This window comes from Macaca fascicularis, chromosome 5, assembly GCF_037993035.2.
Source record: "Macaca fascicularis isolate 582-1 chromosome 5, T2T-MFA8v1.1".
Classification (NCBI taxonomy): domain Eukaryota; kingdom Metazoa; phylum Chordata; class Mammalia; order Primates; family Cercopithecidae; genus Macaca; species Macaca fascicularis.
Genome location: NC_088379.1, coordinates 111478813 through 111502810, shown reverse-complemented (window position 1 = coordinate 111502810; position 23998 = coordinate 111478813). Strand labels below are relative to the sequence as shown.

At 35.9% G+C, this 23998-nt stretch overlaps 1 protein-coding gene across 4 annotated transcripts in view; it reads right to left on the bottom strand.

The window, feature by feature from the left end:
* The window catches only part of GSTCD (glutathione S-transferase C-terminal domain containing), a 132599-nt gene that overhangs the window by 56501 nt on the left and 52100 nt on the right, over positions 1-23998 (bottom strand). The window contains exon 6 of one of the 4 annotated variants that reach the window (XM_074040258.1): positions 13576-13713. The exons of the other annotated variants lie outside the window; for them this stretch is intronic. Coding sequence (XP_073896359.1) covers positions 13634-13713 — 80 coding nt within the window. The 3' untranslated portion in view covers positions 13576-13633. Of the gene's footprint in view, positions 1-13575; positions 13714-23998 lie in introns of those variants that run through there. 4 annotated transcript variants of the gene reach the window in all.

Sequence of the window (23998 nt, the reverse complement as noted above, 5' to 3'; positions counted from 1 at the left end):
TTCCTTTTCTGTTATACAAAGAGTTTGGTTTAAATGAGCTTTTGAGTCCCTTTCTAACTCCAAGATTCAATGAGTACACTTACATTGGTTGCAAAGGCAAAAAAGAGAAAACACACATAGACACACAAACTACAATTTCATGTCTTAATAATAAAATTCACAGTTCAAAATTCTATGGTAGTTTTAAATAAGGTTCAAGATTTGTTCACTTCCCCTTGAATATAAGTCATCTCTATTAGCAGCACTGCAATTAAAAAGAAAACCTAGGAAAACAGTCTTCTTATAAATGTCTTGTTAATGGGGAGATACAAAATACACATTCGTCCACTATAAGAACTTGACATATTTGGGTTAAGGAATATAACATGTTTGGCAGTCTTTGCATTAAAAAAAAGTAGGGATAATATAAGAAATTTAGTTATTATAAATGTCAATAATATACACAAATCTTAATATTTGCTTTATTCTAAAGCTCTTTCTGAAAACAGTGTTTTCAGGTAGACTGTGATAAAGATGTATATCTTAAATCCTAAGGAAACTACTACTTTTTTTAAAGTGCGATATACTCAATAAGTCAATAGTGGAGATAAGACAGAATCATAAAAAATACTCAAACTACCTCAAAGCAGGCAGAGAAAGAGGAAAAAAGAACAAAGAAAAAATGGGTTAAGTAGGAAACAAAGTGGCACAGATCTAATGTTCTTTCCAGTAAATTTTAAATTATTAGAGAAAACAGCACAACATAGTGGAATAACCAGTACAACAAGAGTGAGAAAACGGGCTTTAGCTCTAACTTTGCCATTTTTTAATTTTATGATTTCGGGAAAACTGGTTTAACTATCTGTAAAATGGACAAATAGAAATCATCTTTGGTAACTCCAATTATAAAACTCTATGAATCTAATGGAAAATGTAGGAAATATAACTTCTAAATATTTAAAAATGTAAAATAAATGACGGTACACTATAATTCAATGGGCCATCCTTGTAAAGTATTTATGAAACCACAGGAAAAATACTTATGACACAATTCAGGAGGAAAAAAGGAAACAAAACATCATATATACTATCATCACTAATACAAAGAAATCATGAAACCAAATAACAACAATAACACAACTCTGTACTAAAAGCAAAAACAAAAACCTGTAAAGAAATTTGCAAGTCTTACAATGATTGTAAGACCAGGGGTGATTATTTTTCTTTATCAATTTTGTAGTCAGTAAATGTATGTGAAGGTTATGATGTCTTAATGGAATAAAAGTTTTAAATGTTCAGTTTTAAAATAGTAATAATGATACCAAAAAAATCGTGCTTTACATATTTTCTATATTCTTGAAAATTTATTTGCAAACAAAAGTATAAATCTAATTCCCAAGGAGGGGAAAAAGCTTTCAAACATTTCTATTTTATTGAATGCTTCTCATTAGCTCATGTCTTTTTTTCCATCAGTAGCCTTTAAGAGAGAATCCAAGGAGAATTTTCCTGACTCTGAATTTATTCTCAGACTCTGAGAATATCTGAAGAACAGTTTCCCAATTTTCAAAAGGGACAATGCTGCTTCTTCCTGACTGACACCACCATTTCGTAACTCCACTCTCTAAGCTCCTAAGTAGCATTACTCAGAAAGTGATGATCCCTAGGCCTACTGAGTCAGAATCACCTGTGGTCACCGTTAATGCAAATTCTGAAGCCAATTCTTGGCCTATTCATACATAATTTCCAGATGTGGGGCCTTAAAATATGTATTTTAACAGGCATCCTTAGTAAGCTTTAGCATAACAGGGACAACAGTCTAAGTACCCAAAGCATGTCCCCTGGACCAACGCACTGGCATCATCTGGAGACTGCTTAGAAAAGCAAACTTTTAGGTTCTACCTTAGACCTACTGAACTAGAAACTCTGGGGTTAGGGCCCGGAAATCTTTAACAAACACCCTGTTGAATCTCATGCATGGAAAGTATGAGAACTATTGCTCTAAGGCAGTGGTCTCCAAACTTTTTTGAACACTTATCAGTAAAAAAAAAAAAATATTTTGAGTATGTTCCCCATTTTCAGCATATGTAAATTACATAAATATATTACTGTTGATCGATATATCACATATAGCACATACATGACCATTCATTGTACAAGTTTTTGTTTGGGTGTATGTTTTCAATTCTCTTGGGTGTAAACATGAGAGTAGACTTGCTGAGTTATATTATCATGTTTAACCTTTAAGGGACTGTCAAAATGTTCTCCAAAGTTGCTGCAACATTTTACATTCCTAGCAGCAATATATGAGGATGCTAATTTATCCACATTCTAGCCAACATTTGTTATTATCTGGTTATTTTATTTGTAGCAATACTATTAGGTGTGGAGTGGTATCTCATTATGGTTTTGATTTGCATTTCCCTAACAGCTAATGATGTTGAGCATATATTTATGTGCTCAGTATTTATCCATATCTCTTATTTGAAGAAATGCCTACTCAATTTTAAAATGCCCATTTTAAAATTGGGTTGTTTGTCTTTTGTTATGGAAATAATATTGCTTTCTATTTTTCAGATACAAGTTTCTTATCAGGCATATAATTTGCCATAATAGTCTCATATTATATGGATTGTGGTTTTTTTTTTTTTTTTTTGGATGGTGTTCTTTGAAGTACAGAAGTTATTTGTTTTTGTTTTGAGACCGAGTCTTGCTCTGTTGCCCAGGGCAGAGTGCAGTGGCGCACAGTCTCCTGCTCACTGCAACCTTCGCCTCTGGCGTTCAAGCGATTTTCCTGCCTCAGCCTCCTGAGTAGCTGGGACTACAAGTGTGAGCCACCACGCCCGGCTAATTTTTTGTACTTTTAGTAGAGATAGGGTTTCTCCATGTTGACCAAGGTTGTCTTGAACTCCTGTCCTGTCCTCAAGTGATCTGCCTGCCTCAGCCTCCTGAGTAGCTGGGACTACAAGTGTGAGCCACCACGCCCGGCTAATTTTTTGTACTTTTAGTAGAGATAGGGTTTCTCCATGTTGACCAAGGTTGTCTTGAACTCCTGTCCTGTCCTCAAGTGATCTGCCTGCCTCAGCCTCTGAAAGTGCTAGGATTACAGGCATGAGCCACCATGCCTGGCCTTAAAAGTTTTAAAATGTTGATCATGTCCAATTTATATTTTTTATTTTATTGCTTATATTTTTAGTGTCGTTCTTAGAAGGCTTTGTATAATCCAGTATCACAAATAATTGTCTGTTTTCTTCCAAGAGTTTTATAGTTTTACATCTTACTTTACATCTTCCGTCCATTTAGAGTTAATTTATGAGTATGACGTAATATAAGGGTTATTGTAATCTTTATGATAGGGTTGTAAATGAGATTATTTTCTTCCTTTCATTTTCAGATTGTTCATTGCAGGTGCAAGTTCAACTAACTTGTATATTGCTTTTATATTCTGCAATATTGGTAAACTTGTTTAGTAATTGTAATAGTTTTTCAGTGGATGTCTTAGGATTTTCTGTATAGAAGATCATGTCATCTGCAAAGAGAGAGAGTTTTCTCCCTTCTCTTTTTCCAAAGTAGAAGCCTTTTTTTTTTCTTTTTATTCCTAGTTGTCCTGGTAAGAGAAGACGTCCTCGTCATTCCTGATTTTAGGGAGAATACATTTAGCCTTTACAATTAAGTATGATGTTAATTGTCGTTTTTGGTAGATGTCTTTTAACTGGTTGAGGATGTTCCCTTCTTTTCCTAGTTTGTTAAGTGTTTTAAGCATGAAAATGTGTTGAATTTTATCAAATGCCTTTTTTATGTAGGCATTAGGGAAATTGAGTGTCAAAATATTTCACAACTCATTGAACAAAATAAAAATCCATGAATCGATATTGATACAAATAAAAGTGGTTGTTGCCCTGTATACTATTGATATGATGTATTATTTTAATTGACTTTTAGATGCTATATCAACCTTGCCTTTCTGGGGTAAATTGATTTGGTTATGGTGTATGATTTTTTTTTTTAATCTCTTGCTGGATTTAGTTAACTAATACTTTGCTGAGAGTTTTCACATCTATATTCATAAGAGATGCTACTCTGTTTTCTTTTCCTGTGATGCCTTTATATTAGTTTGTTTTAAAAATGTTATAAATCAACAATTTTGAAAATGCTTTCTGTGTATTCTACAAATGAGCAAATTTCTCAGGATTCTTACTGTTCAACCTGAGAAGACTAAAACAAATCCTCTGCTTCTGGATTAGAATTAGAAGTATCTGAGTATCTGTTTGATCTGATTACACATGAACATATACACAAACTGACACACATATATCCTAGTTGTGTCCAAGAGAAGGCCTAAAAGCAGTAGCATACTAGTAGCTATTATTACAGTGTACATCCAGATCTTGGAATAAAGGCTACTTTCAGCACTAGGTCAGACAAATGACAAGATAATCTTGGAACATTTTGTGATGTCAGAAATTAACGAAGTGCTCCAGGAGTGATGAGAACATGTCAAAACGATGTAGAAGTTACTTTGAAGGGGCTCTTACTGACCAAATGCGGGAAAATTTGAGTATCAAAATAAATACTGATAATAATAGAATGTAATCCATTGAAAAAATAAGAATCCATAAATTTATCCTGATACAAATAAAGAAAACAAATGATAAGTGGGGAAGAGAAGGGAAAGCTTTTCCTTAGTCTGCCAATTAATGAATGTAGAATAAATTATGGATGCTAGAAAGTCACAATTTTGCAAACATTATAGTAGTTAATGATAATTAATTCAGGCAACAATCATCAATGGATGCTATTTTGGGTTGTATGTGTTCTCTAAAAGTTCATGTGTTGTAAGTTTAATCCAGTGCAACTTTGTTGGAAGGTGAGGCCTAATAAGAGGTAATTGGGTCATGAGGGCTCCGCCCTTATGAATGGATTAGTGTTATTATTGAGGGAATGGGTTATTTATTGGGAGGGTGAATTGTTATAAAGCTAGTCTGGTCCCTGGTGTCTCTCTCTGTCTCATGTGCTCTCTTCTGCCTTCCACCTTCTGCCATGGGATGACCCTCACCAGATGCTAGTGCTATGCTCTTGGACTTCTCCACCTCAAAAACCATGAGCCAAATAAATTTCTATTTTTATAATTTACCTAGTCTATCATATTCTGTTACAGCAACAAAAAACAAACTAAGACAGATGCTAAATGAAAAGCAGGTGAGGAATAAGATATGTACATAGTCTCAAACTATCACAAATTACTTAATTGCAAAGTAAAAAATAGTAACATTACAGAAGAGAAACCTGGCAGGTGCCATATTAACTAGGCTTAGCATCATCATTAACAAAAACAGGATAAACGAACATCCCATGCCTTTTCTGTGGTGCATCACTTCTGTAGTATTCTTGCCCCAAATCCATAATATGAATCTAATCAGACAAACTCAAACTGATGGACATTCTTCAAACTAATTTGCTTGTACTCTCCAAAAATATGAAGATCATAAATGACAAAAGAGAAGCTAATTCCATATTAAAGGAAACTAAGGAAACTTGAAAACTACATACAATGTAATCTTGAACTGAATCATGAATAAGATATAAGATAAATATAAAAGACATTGGGACAATTGATGACATTTGAATATAGGCTATGGAGATAATAATACTGTATCCACATTAAAATTCCTGATTTTGATCATTCTATTCTGGTTATATAAAAGAATGTAAGGGTTAAACGGGTACAATGCCTACAACTCACTTTCAACTGGTTCAAGAAAAATATAGACATACACATACACCCATATAGAGAGGGAGAGAGAAAGAAAAAGAACTGGAGCATGAATGATTTTTAAAAAATGGGGCAAAATAAAAATGTAAACAGTGAATCTGGATTTTTTGGGTACTTTTTTTTTTTTTTTTTTTTTTGAGACAGAGTCTCGCTCTGTCGCCCAGGCTGGAGTGCAGTGGCCGGATCTCAGCTCACAGCAAGCTCCGCCTCCCGGGTTTACGCCATTCTCCTGCCTCAGCCTCCCGAGTAGCTGGGACTACAGGCGCCCGCCACCTCGCCCGGCTATTTTTTTTTTGTACTTTTTAGTAGAGACGGGGTTTCACCGTGTTAGCCAGGATGGTCTCGATCTCCTGACCTCGTGATCCGCCCGTCTCGGCCTCCCAAAGTGCTGGGATTACAGGCTTGAGCCACCGTGCCCGGCCTATTTTTGTAATTTTCTGTAAATTTAGATTACATTAATACAAAAAAGTTTTAAGGCATATAGGTCAACACCAACTGCAAACCACCCTGAATTTTACCAAGAATGTATCAGGAAATTTAGTTTCAGAAAGTATAATATACCAACTTGCTAAAGCAACAGAAAGCTACTTGTATTGTAAAATGAAAAGATCGTATGTAGCAGAATGGAAACAAAAAAAGAAGCTAACACTGTCTCCAACATATTCATTTCAGAAAGCTGTTTGTTCTAAAGGGTAAACAGAAAAAGTTCAATTTCCTGAAGATGTAATCTAGTATTATCCACACCAGGTGCAATATCCAATCTTATCCAAATAAATCAGCCCAAACTTATGCCTCTAGGAGGAATAAAGGTCAAATTCGAACAAATTGTCCATCTCAGACAGAGGGAAAGAATGTGAGATGTGCTTTGTACAAATAAAATGAACTTGTGTTCCAGAATAGTTATTATTAATGACATGACTTTGACATTACAGAAAAAAATTACTTGAGGTTAGCCCAAATTGGTAGTTATTTTTAAAAATATATTATATATACGCAAACACAATAATTCTTTTCATAAAACTTAAAGTGAAAGTTCTGAAATAAACTATCTACATATTTATTAAGACAAAAAATCAGAAGTGATTATTAACAATTCTCAAATAAGCCCATGTAACATGGTGAAACCCTGTCTCTATTATAAATACAAAAGTTACCTGGGCATGAGGTGTGCGCCTATAATCCCAGCTTGAGAATCCCAGGATTCTCAAGTAATCATAATTTCTATATATTATGAAGCCATGAATGATGTTTTTATCTTTCTCCTGTTTTTTTTTTTTTTTGTGGGTTTGTTTTGTTTTGTTTTGTTTTTAGAGATAGGGTCTTACTCTGTTTCCAAGGCTGGAGTGCAGTGGCATGAACATGGCTCTCTGCAGCCACAACCTCTTAGGCTCAACAGATCCTCCTGCCTCAGCCTCCCACATAGCTGGGAGGTGCGCACACCATGCTTGGCTAATTTTTAAATTTTTTTGTAGAGATGAGATCTTGCTATGTTGCCCAGGCTGATCTTGAACTCCTGAGCTCAAGTGATCCCCCCACCTTGGCCTTCCAAAGCACTGGGATTACAGGCATGAGTCACCCCACCCGGCCGTCTTTCTCCTTTTTTCTTTTCTTTCTCTTCCCCTGTTTCTCATATTCTTTTCATTTGTGTTTCTCCCAACTACCCTGCTTGTGAAGGTTAACCAGAACATTGCTTAGTTTTGCCAGTGGCACTCAGAGTTTACAGAGGTTGTGGACCTTATACAAGGTATGCGCAAGAAGTGGCACATTTATTCTGACAGGGCATATAAGTGAAGCAAAATATCTTTCAAAGCATCTCACAGAAAAATTATTCCTGCTAGGAAAAGAGTCTCTGGGCTTCAGAATACGAACTATCCCACACAGACATGCTATGCACCTTAGAAAACAGCACTATGGCAATTCCTGACCACTGTGGGAAAAGTTCATTTTGACTTAGAAGTGCTTCACCCAAACCCGCATTATCTTTGTCAAAAAAAAAAAAAAAAAAAAGATTAGTAGTTAAACAAACTAAGAGACAGAATTATAAATGCAAAAAAATCCAAAAATTTATATTTTATTTTAAAAAATCTTAACAAAAATATATTTGTGTTTTAATTCTTCCTTCCCTTAGCAATAGATGTATTTTCACTTTTCCTTGCTTGTTCTACTTCTGTTCTGCTGTAGAATACTTCTTAAGAATGCTAATAGATTCATGAGTCCAATTTTGTTTCTAAAGAAAGGAAGATTAGGCCAAGAAAGATGACTCATGCCTGTGATTGGGCACTTTGCGAGGCTAAGGCTAGAGGATTGCTTGAGGCCAGGAGTTCGAGACCAGCCTGGGCAATAAAGCAAAAGGCTCCATCTCTACAAAAACTTAACAAAAGTTAAGTTAAACATAAAAACTGTTTATGCCTCAACAAAAATATCAAAGTACTGGGTGAGAGGAGAAAGTAAAGCTAGGCACTGTGCAAGTTATTTTATACATTATTTTACTTAAGAATGTGAAGTAAATATTATGATTCTCCAAGCTAAGAAATTTAAGGCTTGGAAATATTAGGTAATTTGCTTGAGATTAAGTAGCTAGGGTACAGCTTTAAATTCAGGCCTGCTTGAAAACTTGAGTTTTGCTTATATGACTGCTTCCCTGGAATTTTTCTACTAATGCTATAGCAACATAATAATATCTTGACTTTTCAAATAAAGCAGGAGGAAAATAATTCCAGAAGTAAATGAAAATTTCTGAAATAAATTATAAGGATATAGTATGTACTATATTTTCAGACTCTGCTAAATTAATCGATACTTGACTATTCAAGCAATTTCATAAATCAAATATAAATTATAAATTAATACTTCTATTATAAAAGAATCATCCGACATGAGTTAAATGTGGGAATCACTAGCAAACTAATCTCTAAAAGTTAATTAAAAAAAGATGGGAGGTGATAACAGCACATTTTCCCCTTTAGTGTCTATAATATCTTCTGCAGTGAAAGATATTCTCACAATGACACGCTCAAATATTTCATCCGTTCATTCTGTTCAGTCAGTTCTTATATGGCTCAGACTTCTTGCTATCAGCTGGGGAACAGGATATAGTAAAATTTCCTATAAGTTTTATTCTATCAATCTGGTTGCTAGCCAGATACAGTAGCACATACATTAACTTAGCCAAGAAACATTTTCCAGAGCATTATAAAAAGAGGCCTTAGGGGAAACCAGTGAGTCAATGAACAAGGCAGTCGAATATTGTGAGACAGCTCTTCCCTAGCCTGAAATCTCAGTTCGAATTCCCTATAGTGCCCATCAATTTCACACTTCATCGTCTAGAGCAGGTTGCTGGTAATAAGTCATAGGCAACTGATGTGGTGAGGATACCATCTTTGACGTACTCCTGGGTCTATTCATCATGAGAAATGGCAGAAATACATTTTGTGTTGCTCTTGTTAAGGGAGGTTGATTATTCATTATTATTAACATGTATTTGTTGGCAAGGAGCAATATGACACATGTAATTAGATTCAACATATGCACTGCAGGGTTTGTAATCAGGCAGTAGTTTTTTCTCTCTTGAGGGGAAAATAAGTAAGAAAGAAAGATCAGGCTTAAAATCTGAGTATCATATATCTTTCTATATAAAGGAGCACTGTTGACTTAAAATTAATTCTGACTTAAAAGAAAATTCCTTCTCTCAAATATCTGAAAAAACTAACTAATACTAAGTGAGCATTAATAGGCAACGCCTGAATCTTTTCCCTGTTAGTGGCCTCAGAGTTGGGTGGCAAAATTTGGCAAAAGTAAATCTGTCAAACCAATTACTTAGTTCAAGCTTTTTATTTGTAACTCTCAAAAACATTCTTGCTACAACGTTCTATTTCATATCAAACCCATGTTACTATTTAATACCATAGATAACTAAATTTCTTACTAAAGAGTGTCTTTCTATATATACCTTCATTTAACAATAAATATACTTGACAAACTGCAATAATTTGACAGAGAACCTTGCAGGGAAAGTGTTATTCCATACTTAATATTTTGCTGATTGGCTAAAAAATGAAAAATGTTAAATAAAAATAAAAGAATTGAGAAATATAAGTTTTCAAACATTCTAAAAAATTATAAAAGAATTTCTTTCCAAATTTCCAAAATTTATGTTTTACAATTTTTGTCGTCCTCCAGACATGATGCACTGAGAAGAAAATATCACTTCTATGCTATTCCTGCTCCAAGTGCATCACCTGATTCTAATTATCAGAAAACAGCAGACAAATCCAAATTGAGAGACATTCTGCAAAATAACTGGTCTGTGTTCTTCAAGAATGTTAAGGTCAAGAAAGACAAAGAAAGACTGAGGAAGTGTTCCAGATTAAAAGAGAAGCAGAGAGATGCGACAACTACATGCAAAACATAAATATGGGATTTTTCTGTTGTTATAAAGGACATTATTGGGACAAATAGCAAAATCTAAGTAAGGTCTGTGGAATAGATAATAATATTGCATCAATCTTAATTTGATAATTGTTTTTCGGTTATTTAAGAAAATATCCTATTTTTTCTTATTTTTAAGAACCTCACACTGACGTATTCAGGAGCAAATGATGGTTGTCATGTCTGCAACTATCTCACATAGTTCAGAGAGAGAATGAGTATGTGTGGGTGACACAGAAAGGGAGAGAAATAAAGTAAAGGTGTTAAAATGTTAACACTGAGGAATCTGGATAAAAGGTATATTAGAATTATTGTACTATTCTTATAACTTTCATATGTCTGGAAAGTATATTAAAATAAAAAATTTAAAAAGAGTATGACAGAAAAAAATCTTAGTTACATTATTATGGAACATACTATAATTCAATACATGTTTAATTAAAATAAAATGACCTTGAACTTCACATAATATATATCCCTTGATTGTTTTCGCGTATCAAGCAATTGCAGCTGTTGTAAGCTGTCACTTATATAGATTTCTCTCAAATTTAGCTATACCAGTGGGGAAAAAATGGCATGATAATCCTTAACAGCTGACAACTTAAAGCCATTTGCAAAGTATTGTCTCACTAATTCAAACAAACAGGAAGAATAATATATAGCTGAAATAAACAATATTTTAAAATAAATGTTTTCTTTGTACTTCTAAATGGATATTGCAAACAAAAATATTAAGGAAATGTTGCCATACAGAGATCCTTCAAGCTAGTGTCAAAGATGAAGTGTGCATGTGTATATATATACACATATATACTATAAGTATAAATGAGTTTTTGTTATTTAACATGTAGTCTATATATGGGCTGTTAAAACACAGGCTAATATTTACTGTATTCTTACTATGCCAATGCTTTAGATGCATTTATTAAACAAACCAACCCATCGAGTAGGTTTTATTATTAATGTAAAGCTTAGCTCACACTTCTCCCTGAAATTACATGTCATTGGCTTCCAATGTTTTTCTGTTGTTCATTTCTGTCAAATCATAACTCAGATGTGAAAGTTCAAATGCCAACACCAGCCAAGTCTTCCTTAATCCAACAATCAGAACTAATCATTCTTGCTTCTGAATTCCTACAAGCCTTTATTCAACAACATTTGTTAAAGTTTTCCTAAATATATGTATTAAACACTTGCTACATCCAAAATATTGAGTTATTTGTAAGAGTTCACAGGGTAATATATAAAATAATTAAAATTATATAATAAAACATTTAAAAATGCCTTGAATTTATTGGACACTTACCAATGAACCAAGCATGGTACTAAGTATGTTACAAACATTGTCTTCTTTAACTCTTTCTGCTACCCTACACAAAAGTCATTATTAACATCCCCATTTTGCAGATGAGAAAACCAACACTTAAGAGAAATCAAGTAACTTGCCTAGGTAGGCATAACTGGTAAATGACAGAGTCTGGTCTACTTGACTCAAAAGCTTATGCTTTTAAGCTACTTCCTGCCTGCAAAAGGTAGCAGTCTCATGGAGGAGAAAATGTGAACCTACATCAATTATAGTTCAAGGTTAAAAAGTAATGTTCCATAGAAAAAGAAGGAAGACGTTGAGAAAGGAAGGAAGACTTGCTATCTAATATCTAAGCTGCATATTGAAAGACAAATAGAAATGTGATAAAGGGAGGAAAGTCATTCCAGATTGGCAATAACAAAGAGGTTTCAGGAATTCTGAGGATGTACATGTGAAATAGAAACTAGTTATGCCTGGAGGATCCATATTCTATGTAAGGAAATTAATATCAGAAAGATAAGCATATATATTTTATATATATACACACACACACATCGGCTATGATTAAATACAAAATTATAGAATTTTAATTTCCCTACTAGTGTGATATGCATAAATTCTGAATCAATTCGCTATCCTTAGTGCCAAAACTTACCAGACACAAAAATGTATCAATACATTTTTGTTTAGTAAGTAGAATTTATTTAGTCAGCTTTTAATAAATGGTAACTCACAAAATTCCCATTGCATGAAGAAAGTTATTCACATTTATTCTTTTCCATTCCAGAACAGATGCTCAATGTGATTAGGGTTCTATATTATGAAGATTAATCCAACAGCCATCATAGATTGAGTTGGAGGGATACAGAATGGAGAATGGCGGGTAGTTATAAAGTAATAGGACTCCCCGAAAGCACACTGCAGCATAGTAGAGATGGATGGCCCCACATTCAACAGAGCTGCCTTATCCTAGAGATGAGGAAATCAAGACAAGATAAACTTAGAATCTTTAAGAATGTAAGGAACATTGGGCTGGCAAGCTGGCTGAATAGGAACCGCTCCAGTCTGCAGCTCCCAGCAAGATCAACGCAGAAGGCGGGTGATTTCTGCATTTCCAACTGAGGTACCTGGTTCATCTCACTGGGACTGGTTAGACAGTGGGTACAGCCCATGGAGGGTGAGCCAAAGCAGGGTAGGGCGTTGCCTCACCCAGGAACTGCAAGGTGTCAGGGAATTCCCCCCACCCCTAGCCAAGGGAAGCCCTGAGGAACTGTTCCATGAGGAAGGGTGCACTTCAGCCCAGATACTCTGCTTTTCCCACAGTCTTTGCAACCCACAGACCAGGAGATTCCCTCGGGTGCCTATACCACCAGGGCCCTGGGTTTCAAGCACAAAACTGGGCAGGTGTTTGGGTAGACACAGAGCTAGCTGCAGGAGTTTTTTTCATACCCCAGTGGCACCTGGGATGCCAGCGAGACAGAACCATTTACTCCCCTGGAATGGGGGCTGAAGCCAGGGAGCCAAGTGGTCTAGCTCAGCGGATCCCACCCCCACAGAGCCCAGCAAGCTAAGATTCACTGGCTTGAAATTCTCGCTGCCAGCACAGCAGTCTGAAGGCAACCTGAGACACTGGAGCTTGGTGGGGGGGGAGGGGTGTCTGCCATTACAGAGGCTTGAGTAGGTGGTTTTCCCCTCACAGCATAAACAAAGCCACGAGGAAGTTTGAACTGGGCATCGTCCACCGAAGTGCAGCAAAGCAGCTGTAGCCAGACTGCCTCTAGATTCCTCTTCTCTGGACAGGGCATCTCTGAAAGAAAGGCAGCTGCCCCAGTCAGGGCCTTCTGGATAAAACTCCCATCTGCCTGGGACAGAGCACCTGGTGGAAGGGGCGGCTGTGGGTGCACCTTCAGCAGACTTCAACGTTCCTGCCTGTTGGCTCTGAAGAGAGCAACAGATCTCCCAGCATAGCGCTCAAGCTATGCTGAGGGACAGACTGCCTTCTCAAGTGGGTTCATGACCCCCATGCCTCCTGACTGGGAGACACCTCCCAGCAGGAGTCGACAGACACCTCATACAAAAGAGCTCTGGCTGGCATCTGTCAGGTGCCCCTGTGGAACAAAGCTTCTAGAGGAAGGAACAGGCAGCAATCTTTACTGTTCTGCAGCCTCCACTGGTGATACCCAGGAAAACAGGGTATATTGCAGTGGACCTCCAGCAAACTCCAGCAGACCTGCAGCAGACGGGACTGAGTATTAGAAAGAAAACTGATAAACAGAAAGGAATAGCATCAACATCAACAAAAAGGACATCCACACAGAAACTCCATCCAAAGATCACCAACATCAAAGACCAAAGATAAATCCACAAAGATGAGGAAAAACCAGTGCAAAAAGGTTGTAAATTCCAAAATCCAGAATGCCTCTTCTCCTCCAAAGGATCACAACTCCTCGCCAGCCAGGGAACAAAACTGGACGGAGAACGAGTTTGACGAATTGACAGAAGTAGGCTTCAGAAGGTAATAACAAATAAAGTCCCCTGAGCTAAAAGAGCATGTTCTAACCCAATGCAAAGAAGCTAAGAAACTTGAAAAAAGGTTAGAGGAATTGCTAATAGAATAACCAGTTTAGAGAAGAACATAAATGACCTGATGGAGCTGAAAAACACAGCACAAGAACTTCGTGATGCATAAAAAAGTATCAATAGCCTAATCGATCAAGAAGAAAGGATATCAGAGATTGAAGATCAATGTAACAAAAAAAAGCATGAAAACAAGATTAGAGAAAAAAGAATGAAAAGGAACGAGCAAAGTCTCCAAGAAATCTGGGACTATGTAAAAAGACCAAACCTACATTTGATTGGTGTACCTGAAAGTGACAGGGAGACCGGAAACTAGTTGGAAAACACTCTTTGGGATATTATCCAGGAGAACTTCCCCAGCCAATCTAGAAACACAAACCCAATTTCAAATTCAGGATATACGGAGACCACCGCAAAGGTACTCCTCAAGAAGAGTAGCTCCAAGACAAACAATCACCAGATTCACCAAGGTTGAAATGAAGGAAAAAATGTTACGGGCAGCCAGAGAGAAAGGTCGGGTTACCCACAAAGGGAAGCCCATCAGACTAACAGCAGATCTCTCGGCAGAAACTCTACAAGCCAGAAGAGAGTGGGGGCCAATATTCAACATTCTTAAAGAAAAGGATTTTCAACCCAGAATTTCATATCCAGCCAAACTAAGCTTCATAACCGAAGGAGAAATAAAATCCTTTACAGACAAGCAAATGCTGAGGTATTTTGTCACCACCAGGCCTGCCTTACAAGACCTCCTAAAGGAAGTACTAAATATGGAAAGGAAAAACCGGTACCAGCAACGGTAAAAACATACGAAATTATGAAGATTATCGACACTATGAAGAAATTCCATCAACTAACGGGCAAAATAACCAGCCTGTATCATAATGACAGTTTCAAATTCACACACAACAATATTACACTTAATGTAAATGGGCTACATGCCCCAATTAAAAGACACAGACTGGCAAATTTGAATAGTCAAGACCCATCAATGTGCTGTATTCAGGAGACCCACCTCATGTGCAAAGATACACATAGGCTCAAAATAAAGGGATGGAGGAATATTTACCAAGGAAACGGAAAGCAAAAAAAAGCAGGGGTTGCAATCCTAGTCTCTGATAAAACAGACTTTAAACTAACAATGATCAAAAGAGACAAAGAAGGGCATTACATAATGGTAAATGGATCAATGCAATAAGAAGAGCTAACTATCCTAAATATATATGCAACCAATACAGGAGCACCCAGATTCATAAAGCAAGTTCTTAGAGACCTACAAAGAGACTTAGACTCCCACACAATAATAGTGGGAGACTTTAACACCCCACTGTCAATATTAGCCAGATCAACGAGACAGAAAATTAACAAGGATATTCAGAATTAGAACTCAGCTCTGGACCAAGCGAACCTAATAAACATCTACAGAACTCTCCACCCCGAATCAACAGAATATATATTCTTCTCAGCACCACATCATACTTATTCTAAAACTGACCACATAATTGGAAGTAAAACACTCCACAGCAAATGCAAAAGAATGGAAATCATAACAGTCTCTCAGACCACAGTGCAATCAAATTAGAACTCAGGATTAAGAAACTCACTCAAAACTGCACAACTACATGGAAACTGAATAACCTGCTCCTGAATGACTAGTAGGTAAGTAACAAAAATAAGTCAGAATAAATAAGTTCTTTGAAAACAATGAGAAAAAAGACACAATGTACCAGAATCTCTGGGACACAGCTAAAGCAGTGTTAACAGAGAAATTTATACCACTAAATGCCCACAGGACAAAGCGGGAAAGGTCTAAAATCAACACCCTAACATCACAATTAAAAGAACTAGAGAAGCAAGAGCAAACAAATTCAGAAGCTGGTAGAAGACAAGAAATAACTAATATCAGAGCAGAACTGAAGGAGATAGAGACATGAAAAACCCTTCCAAAAAAAAAAAAAAAAAAATCAATGAATCCAGGAGCTGGATTTTTGAAAAGATCAACAAAATAGATAGAATGCTAGCCAGACTAATAAAGAAGAAAAGAGAGAAGAATCAAATAGACACAATAAAAAATGATAAACGGGATATCACCACTGATCCCACAGAAATACAAACTACCATAAAAGAATACTATAAACACCTCTATGCAAATAAACTAGAAAATCTACAAGAAATGGATAAACTCCTAGACACATACACCTTCCCAGGACTAAACCAGGAAGAAGTCCAATCCCTGAATAGACTAATAAGTTCTGAAACTGAGGTAGTAATAGCCTACCAACCAAAAAAAGTCCAGGACCAGATGGATTCAAAGTCGAATTCTACCAAAGGTACAAAGAGAAGATGGTACCATTCCTTCTGAAACTATTGCAAACAACAGAAAAAGAGGGACTCCTCCCTAACTCATTTTACAAAGCTAACATCATCCTGATACTAAAACCTGGCAGAGACACAATAAAAAAAGAAACTGTCAGGCCAATATCCTTGATGAACTTCAATGCAAAAATCCTCAATAAAATACTGGCAAACCGAATCCAGCAGCACATCAAAAAGCTTATCCACCACGATCAGATTGGCTTCATCCCTGGGATGCAAGGCTGTTTCAACACAGGCAAATCAATAAATGTAATCCACCACATAAACAGAACCAATGACAAAAACAACATGATTATCTCAATAGATGCAGAAAAGGCCTTCGATAAAATTCCATACCCCTTCATGCTAAAAACACTCAATAAACTAGGTATTGATGGAATATATATCAAAACAGTAAGAGCTATTTATGACAAACCCACAGCCAATATAATACTGAATAGGCAAAAGCTGGCAGCATTCTTTTGAAAACTGGAACAAGACAAGGATCCCCTCCCTCACCACTCATATTCAACATAATATTGGAAGTTCTGGCCAGGGCAATCAAGCAAGAAGAAGAAATAAAGGGTATTTAAATAGGAAGATAGGAAGTCAAATTGTCTTTGTTTGCAAATGATATGACTGTATATTTAGAAAACCCCATTGTCTTACCCCAAAACTCCTTAAGCTGATAAGCAACTTCCGCAGAGTCTCAGGATACAAAATCAATGTGCAAAAATCACAAGCATTCCTATACACCAACAACAGACAGAGAGCCAAATCATGAGTGAACTCCCATTCACAATTGCTACCAAGAGAATAAAATAGCTAGGAATACAACTTACGATGGATGTGAAGGATCTCTTCAAGAACTACAAACCACTGCTCAAGGAAATCAAAGAGGACACAAATAAATGGAAAAACATTCCATGCTCATGGACAGGAAGAATCAATATCATGAAAATGGCCATACTGTCCAAAGTAATTTATAGATTCAATGCTATCAACATCAAGCTACCATTGACTTTCTTCACATAATTAGAAAAAACTACTTTAAAGTTCATATGGAACCAAAAAAGAGCCTGTATAGCCAAGACAATCCTAAGCAAAACAAACAAAGCTGGAGGCATCACACTACCTGACTTCAAACTATACTACAAGGCTACAGTAACCAAAACAGCATGGTACTGGTACCAAAACAGATATATAGATGAATGGAACAGAACAGAGGCCTCAGAAATAATGCCACACATCTACAACCATCTGATCTTTGACAAACGTGACAAAAACAAGCAATGGGAAAAGGATTCCCTGTTTAATAAATAGTGTTGGGAAAACTGACTAGCCATATGCAGAAAACTGAAACTGGACCCCTTCCTTACACCTTATACAATAATTAACCTAAGATGGATTGAAGACTTAAACATAAGACCTAAAACCATAAAAACCCTAGAAGAAAACCTAGGCAGTACCATTCAGGACATAGGAATGAGCAAAGACTTCATGACTAAAACACCAAAAGCAATGGCAACCAAAGTCAAAACTGACAAATGGGATTTAATTAAACTAAAGAGCTTCTGCACAGCAAAAGAAACTATCATCAGAGTGAACAGGCAACCTACAGAATGGGAGGAAATTTTTGCAATATATCCATCTGATAAAGGGCTAATATCCAGAATCTACAAGAAACTTAAACAAATTTGCAAGGGAAAAAAGAAACCTCATCAAAAAGTTGGCGAAGTATATGCACAGACACTTCTAAAAAGAAGACATTTATGTGGCCAACAAACATACGGAAAAAAACTCATCACCACTGTTCGTTAGAGAAATTCAAATCGAAACCACAATGAGATACCATCTCATGCCAGTTAGAATGGCGATCATTAAAAAGTCAGGAAACAACAGGTGCTGGAGAGGATGTGGAGAAATAGGAACGCTTTTACACTGCTGGTGGGAGTGTAAATAAGTTCAACCATTGTGGAAGACAGTGTGGTGATTCCTCAAGGATACAGAATCAGAAATACCATTTGACCCAGCAATCCCATTACTGGGTATATACCCAAAGGATTATAAATCATTCTACTGTAAAGACACATACACACATGTCTATTGCAGCACTGTTCACAATAGCACAGACTTGGAACCAACCCAAATGGCCATCAATGATAGACTGGATAAAGAAAATGTGGCACATATACACCATGGAATACTATACAGCCATAAAAAAGGATGAGTTCATGTCTTTTACAGGGACATGGATGAAGCTGGAAACCATCATTCTCAGCAAACTAACAGGAACAGAAAACCAAACACTGCATATTCTCACTCATAAGTGGGAGTTGAATAATGAGAACACATGGACACAGGGAGGGGAATATCATACTCCAGGGCCTGTTGTAGTCTGGGGGACTAGAGGAGGGATAGCATTAGGAGAAATACCTAATGTAGATGACGAATTGACAGATGCAGCAAACCACTGTGGCACATGTATACTTATGTAACAAACCTGCATGTTCTGCACATGTATCCCAGAACTTAAAGTATAATAATAAAAAAAAAAAAGGAAAGAAAAAAAAGAGTATAAGGAACAGACAGTTAATTTTTGTTAAGCAAGTAACTCTCAGAAAGGTGCTGTGTGGGGAAATGCTAAAATAGAGGACACTCAGTCTAAACGCTAAGTAAAAGAAAAACATAAGAAATAGAATGAACAGCTATAAACATGCTGAACTTTTAAGATCTGAGTTTCATATTTAATTCAGTTTGCCACTGTGTGGTTAAGTGAAAATGGACTTTCAAAGCAAGTTTTTTCTTCTGCCAATTTGTCAAACCATGTTAAAATACAGATGATGTGTATAAACAAACAAAAAAAATCTGGGCCAGGTGGGGTGGTTCACACCTGTAATCCTAGCTTTTTGAGAGGCTGAGGTGGAAGGAATGCTTAAACTCAGGAGTTGGGAGACCAGCCAGCAAAACGTAACAATATGGTATCTCTATTCAAATTTTTATTTAAATTAGGTAGGCATGGTGGTGGGCCTGTAGTCCCACCTACTCAGGAGGCTGAGGTGAGAGGATCACTTCAGCCCAGGAGATTGAGGCTGCAGTGAGCTATAAATGTGCCATTGCATTACAGCCTGGGTGACAGAGTGAGGCCTTGTCTCAAAAATAAATAAGATAAGATCTGTATTCTGATTGTAAAGGTAACATATACACAAAAAATCAGGGGTAAAAAATGTGGAATACCAAAAAACAAATAAATAAACAAATTAAATAATCTATTATAAACTATACCAGCCAGAGAAAGCTATTATTACAAATTTTGCTTGCAAAATTGATACCAATTCTGGGGATTCTAGGAAGAGAAAACAGCAATTGCAAAGGTGCAGAGGAAGGAAATCATGAGACTTTCAAGAATCTGAAAATAGAAACTTGGAATAAAAACCTGGGAGGACAGGGAAATAGAAGAAGATGAAGCTTCAGTTGATCATAAACCACATCTTCCAGTTGTAGATCCATAAAATGTGGTTACCATGGGTAGGTTAATTTTATCCATGCTTTACTAGCTGCTTCCTTTATCAGCAAACCGTCATTGGTTCATGAAGACTGCCCCTCTGCAGACCTCGCCTTATGATGGCCTTCTCCTCTTGGCAGGAAAGGAAAAGTGATGTGTGTGTGTACATGTATAGTATAATATATTTTTAAAAATAACTTCCTAGTTTCTCTAATTAAATAGAAATGATTGAAAATAAAATATTGTTTAATAAAATTTGTAAGTGGATTATTAGTTGGTATAAATTTTTGTATGTTTTTCCTAAATGTAAAATAATTTCCTCATTTGAATTAAAACATTTTAGAAAACAAATGTAGTCTCATACTTTGATTCTTTGTTCTGTACTTGTTTTATAGAATGGTTTATATGAGAATAATATATTCTATATTCTATAAAATAATGAATAGCTTATATCAATTGTTGAATAGCTTATATCTCTTATTCTTGTATTATTTTCATATAATCTATTCTATAAAAATCATACTTTTATTTTTTGTTCCATACTTGTTTTATAAGATAGATTATATGAGAATAATATAAATCCTTAATAATTTTCTCAAAGGAAGAATAAATCATAAATAACACCTTATGACAGCTAGAAGTAGGAAATAAATCTTAAATTAACCATGTTAACATTTAAGTAAAAATCAGCATATCTCAGCCAACTATAATATATATATTTTGAATGCTAATTAATTATTGTGAGTTTAACTTAAAGTATGCAGTCTAATACTTTCAAAGGAAGGAAATTAAAGCATTTAAGGAAGCTAAATTAAGCTTTTTATTGTTGCAAACCTCATATATATATAATAGATGTTTTATTTTTCTTACAAAACAAAGATAGTCTCCTGTGCTAGTGAATAGGTAAGGAAATAAAACAATAGGCCTGATTATCTCTAAGGTCCTTTCAAATTCTAAAGGAAAATTTTTAAACCTATAGACTGCTAAGAACTAATTTCAGAACAATAAAGCCGTAATTCATACTATGTATAAAAACACATAGACACAGATTTAAGAATATAAAAATTATTATACTATTTCTTCTCGAAACATTTTTATTTGTGAAACAAAATGTTTTTAAGTTAAAAAGGCAAAAAACTAGAATTCTTTCATGAAAAAAAACCACATCATTTTCTCAAGATGACACTTCGAGAAATTAAGTGCTTGTTTTTTGAAAGACTGACCCTCCCTAACCCCAAACCCCAGTTCTAAGGGCACAGAGAAGAAAAAGACAAAGGAAGCTATTATTGTGAATTGTAAGGGAACCAGTCAGGCTGGTTTAGGAAATGGACTTTAGGGATCTTTCAATATAGTTCATTCTAGTCCACCACCCAGGCTACAGGGCTGAAGGAGAGATACAGATTTATAGGTTTTTTTTTTTTTTTCAATATGAGAGTCCATGTTAAACCGTTTTCTGTCTTCTTAGATCCACAGTCTTAGCAAATTTGTTAGAAGAATGTGCAAAAATGTAAATAAGTAATTTACAAAAGAAAAAATGCCACTAGTCAATAAATTTGTGAAAAATATGCTCAATCTCCTAATTATCAAAGAACCAACCATTGAAAACCAGTTACCATAACTCACCAACTAAATGAAGCAACAAAATTTTTTTAATGAAACAATTCTAATGTAGATAAAAGTAAAATTGGTTCTATCTGTTTAAATTAAATTTAACCTTAAGCTGACTCCTTACATATTTTATGTTTGACCTAAAGGTTTCTCCATACATAGTGAACTGTAACCTAACTGGATGAATAAATAGACTGTAACTTACTCCTATAACAAGTAGCCAAGTCTCAGCCAATCACCGCATCTGAGTTTCAGCCAATCACAGGTGGTCAACTCTTCAAGCCCTATTTAAATTCAAACACCCAGCTGTAACCAATCCAGCTGTTTCTGTTCCTCACTTCCATTTTCTGCATATCACCTTCTTTTTTCTGTCCATCCATAAGCTTAACTGACCATGTGACATCCAGGAATCGCTCTCAACATATTCTGTTTTGGGGGCTACCCAATTCATGATTCATTATTTGCTCAGTTAAACTCTGGCACTTCAATTTGTCCAAAGCTTTTCTTCTAACTTATCATACTTATATACTGGAACACTGGAAAAATGCTATGGAAAAGCAATCTGGTTCAAAAAAAAAAAAAAAAAAAAAAAAAGAGTCAAAAACCTATTCATGCTTTTGGGACACTAATCCATCTTCTGAGTATAACTTTTAAAATAATAAAACAGTATAGGAGAAAGTATCTTTCCATGAATATAGTCATGTCAGAGTAATTTATAACAGCAAAATGTCAAATGCAACCTCAATGTTCCATTAGAAGGAAATAGATAAATTAAGGCACATATATTCAATGAAAACATGAGAGAGAAAGGCGTATTCTAAAAGCCTAAAACTCATATCCTATGAATCTATAAACATGAGCATAATTTACAAGGGTGAATTTTTACGTGGGTATTATGACAAAAATAAAATTAATTCAATAAGAAAAAAAAACCAGATTACTCTAAGTATCTATGCCAATCATTTGCTTAGATTAGCTGATCTTAGATCCAATCCCTGCCTCTCCTTGGTTCTATTCTATACAGCAGGGAACTACATTTTTCTGTTTCCCCTGGTCTCTGGGCTTCCAGTAGTTTTGACCAATGAATGCTATTAGTAAAAGGATGGAGGGTAGGAGGATGGGAGAAGTCAGATTATTTCTTCTCTCTTGTCTTTGTTTCCCATAGTGTCTCCAGCAGTAGCTCCATCTCATTTGTGACTAAAGCTTATCCAGACAGTCCTCTCCGTGGTTCCAGCTTTTTGCCACATGACCTCAGCTCCCCGGTTTCACTAACATTGCCTCCTGCCAGCAGCTTCCTGCTGTTGCCATTCCCTGGGATGAGTCACCATTCCTGGTTTGGCTTCTAGAGCTTTCATCATCTATATAATTTAATATCCTGTATTAAATTATCCCTGCTTGAAGTATTTAGAATGGTTCCTATTTTCTGAAAGGACCCTGAATGCTGGAGTATCTCCAATTAATGTAAAAGGGACTGTATTAATCTGTTCTCACGCTGCTATAAAGAACTATCCAAGGCTGGATAATTTATAAAGCAAAGAGGTTTAATTGACTCACAGTTCCACATGGCTGGGAAGGCCTCAGGGAACTTACAATCCTAGTGGAAGGGGAAGCAAACATGTCCTTCTTCACATGGTGGCAGGAGAGACAAGTGCAGAGCGAAGCAGGGAAAGCCCCTTATAAAACCATCAGATCTCATGAGAACTCATTCACTATCAGGAGAACAGCATGGGGGAACCGGCCCCATGATCTAATCACCTCCCACAAGGTCCGTCCCGCAACCGCAACATGTGGGGATTACAGTTTGGATTACAATTCAAGATGAGATTTGGGTGGGGACACAGAGCCAGACCATATCAGGGACAAAGATCATTGATGACAAATACATTGAGATACTTGTTGAATAGCTTATATCACTGTGCATATGCACCTGATTTTCATGGGAACTTGGCTTTCAAGGAGCCCAACCTCAACAATGTAGCAGTCTCCTAGATCTCTTATTTGTGCTGTTTCAAGATTTGAAAGAAACTAGTGCACCCTCTAAATGAAGGGTTACACTTTCTAGAGAGTTTTCTTCCAGTCATTGAGTACTTGAGAGTGGTCAACAACAAACAGCAAAACTCTGCGCCAAAAATACGTTTAAATGTTAAATTCTAGGGGAGTTACTAGGAATGCACATACAGTAACATTGCTACCTTGAGACAATACTGATCAAATGAGTTTTACCTTGCAAGCAGTTTTTCAAATTTTAAATGAGTGTTAACTCATGAGTCAATTTAATGGGTCATGACCATTATTAATTAAATCAATGGGATTAAATTTATTAAATTTAAAAATAAATTATAATAGAATTTAAGAAAAATACCAAGGTGTAATGCTTTTAAGAGGGTAAGATTCATAACGTAAACTCTTGTTTCTGTTATACAGTACATGTGTATGTGTGATTGTGGGTGCATGTGAATTGAGTTGTAATGAA